At 42.8% G+C, this 17,508-nt stretch overlaps 1 protein-coding gene across 3 annotated transcripts in view; it reads right to left on the bottom strand.

Annotated features, from left to right (window-relative positions):
• Positions 1-6,507: 6,507 nt before the first annotated feature.
• heatr5b (HEAT repeat containing 5B) overlaps positions 6,508-17,508 on the bottom strand; it is a 121,580-nt gene continuing 110,579 nt past the window's right edge. For all 3 annotated transcript variants that reach the window (XM_043680648.2, XM_087978805.1, XM_087978799.1), the window contains 4 exons: positions 10,924-11,148; positions 10,286-10,437; positions 9,340-9,553; positions 6,508-7,212 (listed from right to left, as the gene is read on the bottom strand). In XM_043680648.2, coding sequence (XP_043536583.2) covers positions 6,905-7,212; positions 9,340-9,553; positions 10,286-10,437; positions 10,924-11,148 — 899 coding nt within the window. In that variant the 3' untranslated portion in view covers positions 6,508-6,904. The remainder of the gene's footprint in view (positions 7,213-9,339; positions 9,554-10,285; positions 10,438-10,923; positions 11,149-17,508) is intronic.

Raw genomic sequence — 17,508 nt, 5'->3', positions numbered from 1 at the left:
TGATCCCACCTTAGAATTTTTATTCTAGTGCTATTGCTCTCTGAATTCTTTCTGTACTTTGTCTCGTTTATAGAGATGTAACTGGGTTCCCAATCTCCTACCAAATAAGCTTAAACCCTCCATGGAGTTTATGCTCAACATTTTAGGGAATATGGTTTATGCAACTTGTCCTCATAGCAGAGCCCTATTATAATTCTGGTGAATGTGCAGTGCACCCACTAAGAGGGTTGCTATGTTCTTCCTTAGACATGGCCCCAGATGGGGTCTGGCTGGTGAATCTAATGTTGCACTTAGTCTGCCTTTGCTCACTAAATTTTGGTTTGCCAATTTTTCTTTTTCACTCAATACTTCTTTTGGTTGTTATAGGGTGGCAGGATAACAAGAATGTGGTGCTGGAAAAGCACAGCAGGTCAGGCAGCATCCGAAGGGCAGGAGAATCAATGTTTTGGGGAAAAGCCCTTCATCAGAAAAGGTTCTGATGATTCTTGATGAAGGAATTTTGCCCAAAACAATAATTCTCCTGCTCCTTGGATGCTGCCTGACCTGCTGTGCTTTTCCAGCATCACACTCTCGACTCTAATCTCCAGCATCTGCAGTCCTCACTTTAGCCTGGCAGGATAACAAGCCATCTATGGCTTCAAACAGTAATTCAGGAGTAATTTGTAAGGAAGATTGTCCCTTAATGCTGTCCTCAGCTTTATTAAGAGAGCCTGTTGAACATGCATGGCCAGGAAGCTGAGATCACATCTAGAGTGAGCCAGAATCTGAGTGAGTATATAGTTTGGGGAATTCAGAGGCAGCATAGGAATAGAGCAGGTAAATCTTTCTTTTCCTTCTCCATTTCAAAAGTTTAAAATTCAGTAGTCTAATTAAAAGTTTAATAAGATGGCTAACTAAACTGACTTAGGGACAGATATGGGGTAAAAACAATAACTGCAGATGCTGGAAACCAGATTCTGGATCAGTGGTGCTGGAAGAGCACAGCAATTCAGGCGGCATCCAACGAGCAGCGAAATCGACGTTTCGGGCAAAAGCCCTTCATCAGGAATAAAGGCAGAGAGCCTGAAGCATGGAGAGATAAGCTAGAGGAGGGTGGGGGTGGGGAGACAGTAGCATAGAGTACAATAGGTGAGTGGGGGAGGAGATGAAGGTGATAGGTCAGGGAGGAGAGGGTGGAGTGGATAGGTGGAAAAGGAGCTAGGCAGGTTGGACAAGTCCGGACAAGTCATGGGGACAGTACTGAGCTGGAAGTTTGAAACTAGGATGAGGTGGGGGAAGGGGAAATGAGGAAGCTGTTGAAGTCCACATTGATGCCCTGGGGTTGAAGTGTTCCGAGGCGGAAGATGAGGCGTTCTTCCTCCAGGCATCTGGTGGTGAGGGAGCGGCGGTGAAGGAGGCCCAGGACCTCCATGTCCTCGGCAGAGTGGGAGGGGGAGTTGAAATGTTGGGCCACGGGGCGATTTGGTTGATTGGTGTGGGTGTCTCGGAGATGTTCCATAAAGCGCTCGGCTAGGAGGCGCCCAGTCTCCCCAATGTAGAGGAGACCGCATCGGGAGCAACGGATACAATAAATGATATTAGTGGATGTGCAGGTAAAACCCCAGTAGCATACCAGAACTTTGAGACACAAGGCATAGGTGTTTTAAAAAATTCTCAAGGTCAAGGACCAGGCTCGCAGGAAAGTAGTCTGACACAGAACAAACAGCCAAGAGGCGAGTCTGCTAGAATATAAGTGTTTTATTCCCCGCAGCGTCGCCACAACCAGTCTCGTACTTACAACGGGTCTGGTTTATACTCACTCTACGTGTTACCGGAACTGGGAGCCGTCAGTTCTCGTAGAGCGGTTGCCAACAACCCACGCTCGGCGGTTAAACGCAACCCCGGAGCAGACTCTACCGAACTGGAGACTTTTCCAGCTGATATACTCTTTTCCAGATATAAACATTCATGTGAACAGCAGAGCAAGGCTAAAAAACACATTCCATTCTGGTTACATACAGATAGGAAGATTCACACGGGAAGGTGTATAATAAGATTCACACGGGACTAAGCGACACCTTCCATTTTCGGTTAGATTCACACATGTATTGGGACACAATTTTAACTCTTTCACCACATTCCACTGCTTGGCCCAATACATGTGTTGCATAATGATTCACACATGTATTGGGACATAATTTCACACAATAGGTGAGCGTAATGGCCATCACTAAGGAGAAGGTGCTGGAAAAGCTGAAAGATCAAAGGTAGATAAATTACCCAGACTGGATGTACGCATAAAATAACCCCAGCACCCTGTGCCGATCAGTTCAACTCTATCTCCCATTCCCCCATGGATATGAAGTTCTGGGCTGCCTCCACCGCCAAATTCTAGCCACCCAATGGCTGGAGGAAGAGCGCCTCATTTTCTGCCTCGGGACCCTCCAAGCACACAGCATCAACGTCGATTTCACTAGTTTCCTCATCTCCCCTCTCCTGACCTCACCCCAGATCCAACCCTCCAATTTCACACCACCCCCTTGAACTGTCCTCCCCACCTACCCGCTCCGAACTATCACTATCACCCCCAACCCTGCATCCACCTATTGCCTTCCCAGCTACCTTCCCCCCCTCAGCCCCACCTCCGTCCTATTTATCTCTCAGCCCCATTTCCACCACCATTCCTGATGAAGGGTTTATACCCAAAACATTGATTCTCCTGCTCCTCAGATGCTGCCTGACCTGCTGTGCTTTTTCAGTGCCACATTTTACAACTCTGATCTCCAGCATCTGCAGTCCTCACTTTCACCTGGATCGAATACACTCCAGAGTTCTGAAGGAGATAGCTGAGAAGACTGTAGATGCATTGGTGGTGAATTTTCTAGAATCACTGGACTCAGGGAGAATCCCAGAGGACTGAGAACAGTTAATGGAACACTTCTGTTTAAGAGAGAGAGATACGAAAGGCAGGATATTATAGGCCGGTTGAGCTGACCTCTATCATTAGTGACATTTTACAGTCCATTATAAAGGATGAGGTTGCAGAGTACTTGTACACTTACATGGTAGAGTCAGCACAGCTTCATCAAGGGGAGGTCATGCCTGACAAATCTATAAATTCTTTGAGGAAGTACTGAGCAAGTTAGACAAAGGAGAGCCAGTGGACATGATCTACTTGGATTTCCAGAAGACCTTTGATAAGGTGTCACATATAAGGCTTTTAAATAACAGCCCAAGATATGAAGGGCCAGGTACTGGTATGGTTAGAGGATTGACTGATGGGCAGAAGGCAGACAGTAGGGATAAAGGAATCTTTTTCAGTATGGCAGTCAATGACAAGCAGAGCTTCACAGGGATCAGTGTTGGAACCACAAACATTTATTTTAGATACCAATGAAGTAACGGAGAGCCTTGTTACCAGGTTTACAGGTAACAAAAAGATAGATGAAGGGAGAGTGTTCAGGAAGTGGAGTGGCTGCAGGAGGATTTGGATCGGCTACAAAAATGGGAAAAGAAGTGGTGGTTAAAATACAACATGGGAAAGTGCACGGTTATGCATTTTGGTAGGAAGGATAGAAGCATAGACTACTTTCTAAATGGGGAAAGGCTTTGGAAATCAGAAACACAAAGGGGTTTGGGAGTCCTAGTTCAAGTTTCTCTGAAGATTAACATGTTTGTGCAGTTGGCAATTAGGAAGGCAAATGCAATGTTAGCATTCATTTCAAGCAGGCTAAAATAAGAGCGCAGAAATGTACTGCTGCTGCTGTATAAGGCTCCGTTCAGACTGTATTTTGAATACTGTGAGCAGTTTTGTTTTTAAGAAAGGATGTGCTTCGAGGGAGTTCAGGGCAGAAGTAGAAGAAAGATGAAGGGGTTTCGGATTGCAATTTCCAGAATACTGAGGGGCCAGGATAGAGTGGGCATGGAGAAAATGTTTCCACTAGTAGGGGAGACTATTTATGTCAAATCGATACGTTCTTGATTAAGAAGGGGTGCAGGGAGAAGGCAGGAGAATGGGGTTAAGACTTATCAGCCATGCTTGAATGGTCAAGCAGACTGAAGGGCCACATAGCTCAATTCTGCTCCCATATCTATAGACCTCCCACCCCTCTCCCTTTTCCAGCCCTACTTTGTCTTCCCTTTGTATGACCATCAAAACTCCTAGTTTTCTTGTCTGTCCTTGCTTTCACCTCATTTTCAATCCTCCACCAACTCTCCTCCCATTACTGAGAATATATATGGCAGCATTGTTATTTTAACTGAAAACATAATCCCAAAGCCTGGTCTAATAATCAGGCAATGATTAGATTACTTAGTGTGGAAACAGGCCCTTCAGCCCAACAAGTCCACACCGACCCTCCGAAGCACAACCCACCCAGACCCATTCCCCTACATTTACTCCTTCACCTAACACTACGGGCAATTTAGCATGGCCAATTCACCTAACCTGCACATCTTTGGACTGTGGGAGGAAACCGGAGCACCCGGAGGAAACCCACACAGACACGGGGAGAATGTGCAAACTCCACACAATCACCTGAGGTGGGAATTGAACCCGGGTCTCTGGTGCTGAGGCAGCAGTGCTAACCACTGTGCCACCGTGCTGCCCTAAATGGGAGTTTGTTTCCACCAGTGCAGTTTAGATTCAAATAATTAAATGCATCTATTTAAGGGTGGCATGATGGCTCAGTGGTTAGCACTACAGCCTCACAGCACTAGGGACCAAGATTTGATTCCAGCCTCAGGTGACTGTGTAAAGTTTGCACATTCTCCCCGTATCTGTGTGGGTTTCCTCCCACAATCCAAAGATGTGCAGCTTAGGTGAATCAGCCATCCTAAGATACCCATAATGTAGGTTATTAGTCAGGGGTAAACATAGGGTAGGGGGAATGGGTCTGGGTGGGTTACTCTTTAGAGGGTCAGTGTGGACTTGTTGGGCTGAAGGGCCTGTTTCCACACTGTAGTAATTCTAATTTCTAGATCATTGGTCAATCAAGTGGGTTTTTACAATGTTCTTTATGGAAGGATATATACTATTCTTACCCTGCCTAGCCAATATCTGACTCCAAACCCGCAGCAATGTGGTTGAATTTTAAATGCCCCCTGAAACAGGCAAGCTGCAAATTGATGTGGATGATAAATACTGGTCTTGCTTGTGCCATTGAATCCTGTGAATAAAAGCAAAGTCTCCTCAGGGCAAGTTGGAGAACAGTCATCTCTCGCCTTCCTTTTCAATAAGAGACTTGCTTTGTTTTCACCATGAAACCACTTATAATAGAAGATAAATTAAGATGAGTAAAGACATTTTGTCTATATCCCTCACACACTGATGTGGATAAGTAGAATGTTTACATTTTTATTCAACAAAACAGACAGTATGATTAGAGATTTCCTTTTAAAAGACAAATTTTGATAAATGAAATAAAATTGGACAGCTTTTCTCAGGTTAGTATGGTTTCTGAAAGGTATAAAAACAAACTACAGATGTGAACTGAGCAGTAATGTGATTTTATTTGACAATCTCTCTTTAAAAGATGAACTTTACTCGAACCAAGTAGAAGCAAATTACTGCAGATGCTGGAATTTGAACTGAAAAAAAAAATGTTAGAGATTACAGCAAGCCAGGCAGCATTCACTGAGAGAAAGCAAGCTAAGGTTTCGGGTCTAGATGAGTCTTTATCAGGGCCAAATTGAACTGTGGAGGGGGACAGCATTTTGCAATAGTGGGAGGGGAGGGTTGTAGTGTTGGGAGGAGAAAGAATGTTGATAGTTCAGATGAAGTGATTTTGAACCAGGTCCTGCTTATCTAATACAAATATGCTCATTGATCTACATTGGCTCTCAATCTGGTATCGCTTCAACTATAATATCTCATCAAGCTCCATGCTGCCGTGGTCCCTCTCCATCTCTGGAATATCTATTGCTAAAGGTGGCTCTTCCAGTTCTGGCCTCTTGCATACTTCTAGTTTTAATCATAACCACTGACAGGTCTTAGGCAGATAAGGGCATGGCCTAAGGTCTGGAACTCCCCAACATCCATCCACTTAGAAGACCCTCGTGGAAGCTTCCATCTTTGACCAAGATTTTGGTAATCTGTCCTAATGTCACATGCGGTTTAGCGTCAAATTTTGCTTGACAATACTCCCTAGAAGTGTCTAGGTTTATTTTACTAAGTTAAAAAAGTACAATTTAAATGCATGTTGTTGTTGATGCATAAAGAGTTGTAAATTCCACCTCTAATATTCTTGAATAATTTCAAAAACATGACTGAGCATAAACTTCCTGATACTGATATATTCAAAATACTTGTATTTCCCAAAATGTATCAATCACATCATTTGCATTCAGATATACAAGGGGATCTGGAGGGAAGGTATTTGGGTGACACCTTCAAGAAAACACTGATGTAAAAAGTCAAAAAGATAATGCAGGAGATGTAGAATGTTTCTAGTGAAATTTACATTAAGTTTGAGTTTAAGACTTTTGTAATCAGAGCCAAGTGAACAAAGGATGACAGTACCAGGCAACCATGTGACAGGCAGTTGTTATGGGTATTTTTATTTTTAATGAGGTAGTTTCAATGATCTATAAGAACAGAAATATATTGAAGTAGGAGTAACACACTGAATTGTTACACAAGAGATAGGTCACTGCAAATGATTTTAAAAATGACAATACTCTTTAAAAAAAATCTTTTCCTCTTTATTTATAACATTCTTTGTGATATAATTGTGATATCTATACAGAAACAATTTTAAACCTTTAAACCCAAATTGCTTTCTTCATTGAACAATTTACAAGCTAACAGAAATCATAACCTGTACAGAAGACATCAGAAGAGTTAACTCAAACAATAGGGAAGGGGAAGTTTAATACTTTTCCAAGTCGTAGAGATGTACCAATGTGAAAACACCACCAATTAATTTCAGAAAAAGCTTGTCTTCAGCTTGATGGTGGGTGCAGCTTGCACAGCTGGTTTAGCTTGCTGGCTCGCAGCTTTGGCCCGGGAGCTGGCTTGGCTAGCTCGGATAGCAGCCTCTAACTTGGCTTTGAGTTCAGGTGCTGCCCCCATCACTGCCTTGAAGGCACTAGGGTAGAGGGGACCAATGCGCATGAGGTCCTGCAGAGCAAGTTCATGAAGACCCTTGGAGGCTGTGGGAGCTGAGCCGAAAGTCTTCTCATCCAGCAGATACGAAATGAGAGTGGGGACCAGAAGAGCAAGCAGCTGGCTTCCTGAGAAGGAAGAAGGTAGCTTTCGTTAGGGCAATAATCCAGAGATGCTGATCACTGAGTGTACCATTAGTAGAATGCAGCATTGTGCTGATGCTTCTGGACCAATGCAGATGGACAGGTCAGTGATCTAGAGATCTAAGTTCAAAGTGACCACAGCAATTTAAATTCAATAGCTAATAAATCTGCAATGAAAAGTTTATCTCAATAATGATGACCACAAAATTCCTGTACAGTCATAGAAACACATCTGCTTCAGAGAGAAGGAAATCTGCCTTGCCTACTTGGTCTTACCTACATGGAGCTCCAGATCTACAGCAATTTGGGTTGATTATTAGTTGTGCTTTGAAATGACCTGCAAGTCACTCAAACATATCAAAATCAAATTATTAAAAAGATGAATAAGAGTAAAAATGCTTGATTGATCACTCAGCATTGACCTCGACACTGGGTACTACACAGCTACAGCATTCTTAGTCAAACCTGCAAAGTTGTTCTCACCTACATCTGGTATTAAGTGCGACAGCCATATTCTCTTTGCCTTGGGTCCAGTGTCTCAGACAGTTCCATTATCATTCTGGGGGCGTTCTGTACCAATCAGTAGAACAGACCCACTAAAGGAGGTGGTACCAGAGTAGTGAACAGTCAGGAGGAAGTAGGTGTAAGAATCCTCAACATTAAATCTGGAATCTTGTAGGAAGTTATGGATGAGGTATGTGGTTTCCAGATAGGTAAGTAGAAGACTCAGATTTTAGGCAGAACAAAGAGTCAGAAGGGAGTTGAGGAGAATTTTGAGGAGAATGCAATTGATAGCAATCTGGAATGTATTATCTAAAAGGATAGTAGAAGCAAATTCAATAACAACTGTAAAAAAAGGGAATTGGATAGATATTTTAGAAAAAGAAAAACTGCTGGGCCATTGGGCTGATTAGTTTCTCCATGTTTTACACAGGCAAATTTTGAATAGTCTAATTTTGTGCAGTATCATTCGATGATTTCTATCCTTATTTTGGCTGTCTGCATAGCAACTACTTCTTAAGTAATTTGTCTGGTGATGAGCCATGGTATAAATGTCAGCTCTGTTTAAATCAAAGTGATTCTGAGAATGGCGTTAGTGAAATGGAATAAATTTTGGTGTACTGGCCAATGCAACAGCTGATTCCACAGACTGGTGTAGCAGTGACACAGATGGTCTGAGCACATCACATATCATTGTTACCTTAAACCATCACTGCATAAGTCAACAATTCCCCTACACAAACTTATACTGAATATTATTTTGTATCCCAGAACACCCGCACATTTCTGGAATGTTTTTCAATCTGGGGTAAAGGAAAGGGAAAGAAAACAGGCTATAGCACAAATCATTCTTGGGTAAAGGTCCTTTAACTTTCCTATTGAGGTAACTGAATTGAACCATTGACTTTCACTTACCAGGGTGGCTGTAACCCAGCAATATAAAATCTCTTGTTCTATCACCTTGTATGGGCTGCAACTGAGGGCAGTTCAAATTTTGTAAGGAAATACAGATATATATATGTGTGTGATTAGAATAATGGACCAGAACTAAGCATTAGGGTTCAGTCCAAATTTACGCTAATGTTGAGAGGCTAAAGTGGTAAGCTTTGTTATTCTTAAAGTGATATCAAAGCCTGAAAGAATATTAATTCTGGTTCATAAAGCTAAATTTATTGAAGACAGTCATTTGCTAATATGCCAGCACCAGCTGCAGCATTAATGGGAAGTAGCATCAGAATTTGGGTGAACGTTCAGTCAACATGGTGTCAGTCTTGACACAGTATGCATTGAGTAACAGAAGGTCAAGGTTGCACAAATAACTCCATACTCAATGGTGGGACTCCAGCACGTTAGATTATTGCCATTGCTAGTGGATAATCCTCTTAGTTTATTCAGAAGGTTAAAGTTTTAAATCCTATTCCAGAGACTGAAGTACAACATGCAGGCTTGCATCTTTGGGTCCAGTAATGAGAAAGTACTACACTGCAGGTGCTGTTGTGGTCTTCAGCTTATGGTCAGATGGACTGATCACACAGGGGCTGTGCCTCTCTTCAATTCATTGTCTGATGGACTGATACAACAGGAGCTACCATAGTACAGGGATCTACTTACTGTTTTGTTCTCCTGCGAGGTTTACCAAGGTCTCAAGAACTTTGATTCCTTCTTGTGCTGCTTGAAGCTCAGCGCTATTGGCCAGTTTCTGATTCCCCACCATTTTAAGTTTCTCAACAACCAGTGGAGCCAAGGCATGAATGTATGGGTAGGAGAGGGCTCGGTTTGACTGCTGGAAAACCGAGAGCAGCAATTGGTAACATTTTGCTTGAACCTAAAAAAGACAGAGGAGCCAATGTCTCAGTTTCACGCTATGCCAATGCTAAAAAACGTACAAATATTCACATTTCCTGGAAAACATAGTCACAAAAAAAACTTCCTAGAGGTTCCACAACAAACAAATCAACAGGCTTACAACATATTGGCTATAAATGTAATTATTTGTTTCAGGGCCAGAGAGGTGAGGCTGGCTTTCTGAGCAGAGAAACCAAGACTGATACCCTTCAGCTCAAGCAGAGCAGCAGGGAGAGAGGATTGCAGTGGGGATGGGGAGAGAACAATGCTTCCAGGTAGAACAAGGCACCATGGATCTAGATCCGTGGAGTTCAGAACAAGTAGGATCTGTCTAGCACAGATCAGGTTTCACTGAAGTGCAGGAACAACTGGTTTAAATAAGAACACATTGGGAAAGTACAGCAATGTCAGATCAGAGCATGGTGGTGGACAATTGAAGCTTGGCATTATCAGCATATGTACTGATCTGGCACTGAGCTGCTTGATGATTTCACTCAACTCCAGTACAAACATGTGAGAACAAAGAAGTGAGTATGGCACAGACTGGAGGGGGGGGGGGGGGGGGGGGGGAGTATGAACTAAAAGAAAGAGAATCCATTCTGCTCACAACATTCCAAGTTCAATGATTAATTTTCCCAGGCATTTATTAATCTTCATCTATTGTTTCTTGCCTTTGGCTCTGAGAGAAAGGGACATGTACAGTAAGTCTTACCCAGGGGTCTCTTGAATTTAAAGCACTTGCAAATCTCTCAATGCAACAATTCTGGAGAGAAGAAATCCCAACCACCTCATTACTGGCAGACAGCAGGAAAAGAGTGATTGCTGTGAGCATGCTCACTTCATCCACATTCGGCTTTGATTCATCTAAAGGAAAGACGGGAACCAAGTGACAGTAATTACTGAATTAGCACAGGAGTAGATGATACCTCGATGATCTAGGTATCAAGCTCCGAAGGTTTAGTGCAAAGCACATTTACATTAAACCTTAGAAGCTTGATATACAGATCATCCTTTCTTGATCAATCCTGAACCCAGTGTGTCAATACCGATCTCTTCAGATCACTTGAATTAAGTGTACAAGGCCTTGACTCTGACAGACAGTTATTCCTGTTCCTGAAATTGCAAACCACTTTAATCCTGTTCCTGGCTACTGGCTTCTGAAACAAGCAAGCAACTTTGAATGTTGGATTCTCCATCACTAAAAGCAATTCTATCCTTAGTTGGCCATTGTGAGACAAAAGGGAATTAAGGTTCTCAAAAAATTACAGACAACCAGTCAGGAAGAACTAAGATAACATTTATTTTTAAAAGGCCAACTACTAAATATTAACTGTGCTTTATGTGCCCTACCTGGTTTGGAATATTCCAAGATGGAAGCCAGAGTGCTGCAGATCAGATCTGTCCACTGCTTGTGAATCTCATCCGATTTGGCCAATGGAGAAGTAATGATAGTTTTGATCCCCTGCAGTGCTGCACTGACTGGGAGTGACACGTGGTTATCAGCTGACTTCACTGCTGATTCTCTCAGCACTCCAGTGATTAGGTAAAGGATTGTGGGTAGTACAGTCATACTGCCTGTGAAAATTGAACCAAATACAAGCCATTGTTATATATGCATTACAAAGATATTGCATGTTTTACTACAAGTGGCTGAGCAAGCATTGTTACATCTCCTAAAGAGAATTGGATTTGAAAAGAAAAATATAAACAGACAACAGGAAATGGCGGAAACAGGATACAGGTAATTGGATCCAATTGGAAAGATTGCAAGATTGTATTCTGTAATACAGCCTTCTGTATTAGATTACTTACAGTGTGGAAACAGGCCCTTCGGTCCAACAAGTCCACACCGACCCGCCAAAGCGCAACCCACCCAGACCCATGGCCAATTCACCGAACCTGCACATTTTTGGACTGTGGAAGGAAACCACAGCACCCGGAGGAAATCCACGCAGACATGGGGAGAATGTGCAAACTCTACACAGTCAGTCGCCTGAGGTGGGAATTGAGTCCGGGTCTCTGGCGCTGTGAGACAGCAGTTCTAACCACTGTGCCACCGTGTCGCCCAGTGCTGTTATAAACATTTGCAGGTTCTGAACAATGTTAAATGTCATAGACTATTGGATGAAATTAGATAAATAAGGAGGGCAAATTGTTCAGAAGCTTAAATAACTAATAGGAGAATATGTTTTCCAAATGTTAATGCAACTGAAACAACTTTTAAAGGATAACACTGTCTCATATTTATTCTTTCTCAAAACAAAACATCTGGTAGAATTTCATATCATAGACAAAAAAAAAGTATTGACACAACAGTAGCAACTTAAAAAGGATTTTATTCACGTGCTCCCCGTATGAGTGTTGATTATGATTCATCAGGTAGTAATCCCACCTGGGAATCAAAAGGTTGTGGTTTATCACATTCCACTCAGAGGCTCAAGCCTAAAACCTAAGGTGGACATTGCAGTGCAGTACTGAGGCTGCACTGTCATCTAAAAACCAAGGCCCCATTTGGTCTGATGGGTGAATTCAGAGGTTCCCATGGCATGTTTCGTTCCCACAGCATTCCACAGATTCACCACCCTCTGGCCGAAGAAATTCCTCCTAATCTCTGTTCTAAAGGGTCATCCCTTTACTCTGAGGCTGTGCTCTTAGGCCCCAGTCTCTTCTGAGAGTGAAACAAACACCTTCTCCATGTCCATTCTATCCAGACCTCTCAGTATTCTGGAACTTTCAATCAGATCACCCCTCACCCTTCTAAACTCCTACTTAGTACAAACCCAGAGACCCAACCGCTCCTCATATGACAAGCCCTTTGACCTTGGCATCATTCTCATAAATTTCCTCCTGACTCCCGCCAAAACTGGAACATCTTTCATTAGATATGGGGTCCAAAACTGCTCACAATATTCCAAATGCAGTCTGAACAAGCCTTACAAAGCCTTAGCAGTACCTCTCTGGTCCTCTATTCTAGCATTTTTGAAATAAATGTCACAAACTGAACCTGCATGTTAACCTTAAGAGAATCCTGGACCAAGCCTCCCAAGTCCCTGTGTGTTTCAGATTACTGAAGCCTTTTCTCATTTAGAAAAGGGTCTACATCTCTATTCTTCCTACCAAAATGCATAACCTCACAGTTTCCCATATCAATCTGCCACTTCTTTGCCCACTCACCTAGCATGTCCAAATCCATGTGCAGTTCCCCTCTTCCTCAACACTACCTGTCCCTCAACCTATCTTTGTGCCATCTGCAATTTAGCAACAATGCCCTCAGATCTTTTGTATGGATCATTAGTGCATAGCGCAAATAGTTGAGGTACCAACACTGACCCCTGTGGATCTCTACTAGTCACTGGCTGTCCTCCTGTAAAAGAGCCCTTTATCCCAAGCCTCTGCCTTCTGCCAGTCAGCTAATCCTCTATCCATGCTAGTATCCTGTCCCTAATACCATGGGTTCTTATTTTATTTAACAGCCTCCTGGGTGGTGCCTTGTCAAAGGCCTTCTGGAAATCCAAATAGATCATGTCTAATTTACACATAACCTCCTCAAAGACTTCTAACAGATTCGTCAGGCTTGTCCTCCTTTTGATGAAGCTGTGCTGACTCAGCCCTATTTTACCATGTTCTACTAAGTACTCCGCAACACATCCGTAATAATGGGCTCTAAAATCTTACTATTGAGGTCAGGCTAACCGGTCTATAGTTTCCTGTATTCTGCCTGCTACCCTTCTTGAACAGGGGTATTCCATTAGCCATTTTTCAGTATTCTTGGATCCTCACTGACTCCAGTGATTCCAGAAAGATCACCACCCTGACTTTCCTTATCAACCTCGTCCTCCTATTAGCATGTTTCCCCAAGGAAGGATTTCTGCTGTCTCTCCGGAATTATCCCCAGAAACACTTGCTCAGCTACCCTTCCAATCCAATCTGGTCAATTCCTTCCTCACATCTTTGTAGTTACCTTTACTCAATTGTAATACCTTTACATCCAATTCAAATCTTCTTTCTTTCAAACTGCAGGGTGAATTCTATCATATTCTGGTCACTGTCCCCCAGGCATTCCCTCATCGTAAGCTCCCTAATCAAGTCTCATTATTATACATCACTGAATTACCTGGTCCATAGTGGGCCCTACCACTAGTTGCTCCAAAAAGGAAATCTTGAAGACATTCCATGAATTCCTCTTCCTGAGATTCACTCCAAACCTGACTTGCTCAGTCCACCTGCATATTGAAGACCCTCCCCATGATTATTTTAATAGTGTCTTTCTTACATGCCCTTTCTATTTCATGATATTTTTTCTTCCCCATATCCTGACTACTGCTGGGAGGCCTGTACACAACTCACATCAGATTTTGTTTTCCCCTCTGCGGATCCTCAACTCTGCCCACACAAATTCTTTCTAGGTCTTCAGGCTCTATAACACTTCTTGCTATCGATTTAATTTCATTTCGTAGTAACAAGACAACCCACCCCCTCTGCCCATCTGCCTGTTCTTTCAACAGGACACAAATCCTTGGATATCTAATTCCCAGCGCTGATCTCCTTGCAGCCACGTCTCTGTGATACCCACAACATTGTAACCACCAATTTCAATCTGCATTACAAGTTCATTTACCTTGTTTTGTATAGTGCATGCATTTAAATACAACACCTTCAAGTCCTACACTGACTGTTCCCTGTCCTCGTAATTGTTCTGGAAACTTTAACCTCTGCTGAGCTCTACCCCTTCAACTTTTTCCATAAGTGCCATGCAACTGAACTCTTACCCCCACCATCTGGTTTAAAGCAATATCCATATCCCGAGTTATGAGACTCACAAGAACTCTGGTCCCAGCATGATTCAGGTACAGCCCATCCCATCGATCAGGTCCCTCCTTTCCCAATATCCCATGAATTCAAATCTGTTCCTCCCACAATAATCTTTGAATCACACATTTACCTCTTTAATCTTGCTGACCCTGCACCAAATTGCTTGAGTCAGGTTGGAATCTAAAGATTACCACCATTCTGGTTCTGCTTTCCAATTTAGTCCTTAGCTGCTCATATTCCCTCAGCAGAATCTCTTCCTTCTCCCTACCTATATCGTTGGTACTTATGTGGTCCATGACAAATGGATCTTTCCCCTCCCACTCCAATTTCCTTTGCAGCCCTGATAAGATTTCCTGAACCCAGGCACCAGGCAGGCAGCTTATAGTTTACCTGTGATGTCACTTTTTATGTGGACCCCTGACTTTGGGCTTTATTTTGTCCTGTTAATAAACCTTACAAACAATGGCTCAAAAGTAAAGCAAAAAGTACCTTTTCCCTCTGCACTGAATTCCCAAGTAGATTCTAAATCCCCTGAACTGCGTACTTGGGCTGCCTCTCTCTGGAGATGTGATCTCTCCTTGCTGACCATGAGAAGTTACTGATGGTAAGCTTTACTGAAGTAAAGAACACACTACCTGGTCAGCATCTGTTTGTGGGAAGTGACTGTGTGTTTACTACACTACAACCCAAACATCTTGCATTCATGAAAGCTGCTGTACAAATGCATTTTCTTTTGCTTTACATGCTTGCTTTCATCTACCAATTCTTTGTCATTCAAGACGATTGCAAAATGTCCAGATTAAAGAGGAGGAAGTGCTGGATGTCTTGAAATGCATAAAGGTGGATAAATCCCCAGGACCTGATCAGGTGTTCCCCACAACTCTGTGGGAAGCTAGAGAAGTGATTGCCGGGCCTCTTGCTGAGATACTTGTATCATCGATAGTCACAGGTGAGGTGCCGGAAGACTGGGGGTTGGCTAATGTGGTGCCTCTGTTTAAGAAAGGTGGTAAGGACAAGCCAGGGAACTATAAACCAGTGAGCCTGACCTCGGTGGAGGGAATCCTGAGGGACAGGATGTACATGTATTTGGAAAGGCAAGGACTGACTAAGGATAGTCAACATGGCTTTGTGCGTGGGAAATCATGTCTCACAAACTTGATTGGGTTTTTTGAAGAAGTAACAAAAGGATTGATGAGGGCAGAGCAGTAGATGTGATCTATATGGACTTCAGTAAGGCATTTGACAAGGTTCCCCATGGGAGACTGGTTAGCAAGGTTAGATCTCATGGAATACAGGGAGAACTAGCCACTTGGATACAGAACTGGCTCAAAGGTAGAAGACAGAGGGTAGTGGTGGAGGGTTGTTTTTCAGACTGGAGGCCTGTGACCAGTGGAGCGCCACAAGGATCGGTGCTGGGCCCTCTACTTTTTGACATTTACATAAATGATTTGGATGCGAGCATAAGAGGGACAGTTAGTAAGTTTGCAGAGGACACCAAAATTGGAGGTATAGTGGACAGCGAAGAGGGTTACCTCAGATTACAACAGGATCAGGATGGGCCAATGGGCTGAGAAGTGGCAGATGGAATTTAATTCAGATAAATGCGAGGTGCTGCATTTTGGGAAAGCAAATCTTAGCAGGACTTATACACTTAATGGTAAGGTCCTAGAGAGTGTTGCTGAACAAAGAGACCTTGGAATGCAGGCTCATAGCTCCTTGAAAATGGAGTTGCAGGTAGATAGAATAGTGAAGGCGGCGTTTGGTATGCTTTCTTTTATTGGTCAGAGTATTGAGTACAGGATTTGGGAGATCATGTTGAGGCTGTACAGGTCACTGGTTAGGCCACTGTTGGAATATTGCGTGTAATTCTGGTCTCCTTCCTATTCGGAAGATGTTGTGAAACTTGAAAGGGTTCAGAAAGGATCTACAAGGATGTTGCCAGGGTTGGAGGATTTGAGCTATGGGGAGAGGCTGAACAGGCTGGGGCTGTTTTCCCTGGATTGTCGGAGGCTAAGGGGTGACCTTATAGAGGTTTACAAAATTATGAGGGGCATGGATAGGATAAATAGGCAAAGTCTTTTCCCTGGGGTTGGGGAGTCCAGAACTAGAGGACATAGGTTTATGGTGAGAGGGGAAAGATATAAAAAGGACCTAAGGGGCAACGTTTTCACGCAGAGGGTGGTATGTGTACGGAATGAACTGCCAGAGGAAGTGGCAGAGGCTGGTACAATTGCAACATTTAAAAGGCATTTGGATGGGTATATGAATAGGAAGGGTTTGGAGGGATATAGGCCAGGTGCTGGCAGGTGGGATTAGATTGGGTTGGGATATCTGAACTGAAGGGTCAGATATCTGAACTGAAGGGTCCGTTTCCATGCTGTACATCTCTATGACTTTATGATTGTTTGAAGCACTTTTTTGAAGCTCCGTAACTGTGTTACAAACCACAAACATAACAAGTATCCATTGCATTATAACCTGATGGGTTTAAACATTACAAAACAGCATGGTCTTTTGTAGAACAAGGCCGATTCCTATAAAGAACATCATTCTTCAGAGAATACAGAGTGCTACACTTCACATTCTCATCTTAATTTAAGAAAAGACTCTGAGGTAGTACAAAAAAAATCACAAATCTGATATCAGAACTTAGCAGTTAAAAGATTTTTAAAAATAGGCTGGGACTCTTCCTCTAAATAAGGAAAAACTAAAGGAATGAACTGACAGAGATCTTTGAGATTAAAGAACTTAAGAGGGTAGATATGGAAAATCATTCACACTTGTGACAAAATCCAAAACTAAGGGCCACAATAAAATGACAATTGCTAATCAATCCAAAAAGGAACTCAGGATAAGTCTATTTACCCAGAGAGATGAGAGTTTGAAATTCACTATCACAGAGTAGCTGTGGTGAATTGTATAAACGCACTGAAGGGGAAGCTGGATAACTGCAAGTAGGAGAAAGGGACAGAAGGATAGTGACACGAAGAATGATGGGTGGAGATCTCTGATGAGCATAAACATTGACATGGACCAGTTGGGCTGCGCATCGTCTGATGAATTCCAAGTAAAATTTAACCAAATTAATTTTAAGTTTATACATAAAGATGCCAAGTCCAGCTA

This window comes from Chiloscyllium plagiosum, unplaced genomic scaffold (assembly GCF_037043375.1).
Source record: "Chiloscyllium plagiosum isolate Xiang-an unplaced genomic scaffold, Cpla_swu_hap1 HiC_scaffold_3, whole genome shotgun sequence".
In the NCBI taxonomy this organism is placed as follows: Eukaryota; Metazoa; Chordata; class Chondrichthyes; order Orectolobiformes; family Hemiscylliidae; genus Chiloscyllium; species Chiloscyllium plagiosum.
This window is presented reverse-complemented; position numbering and strand designations above follow the sequence as displayed.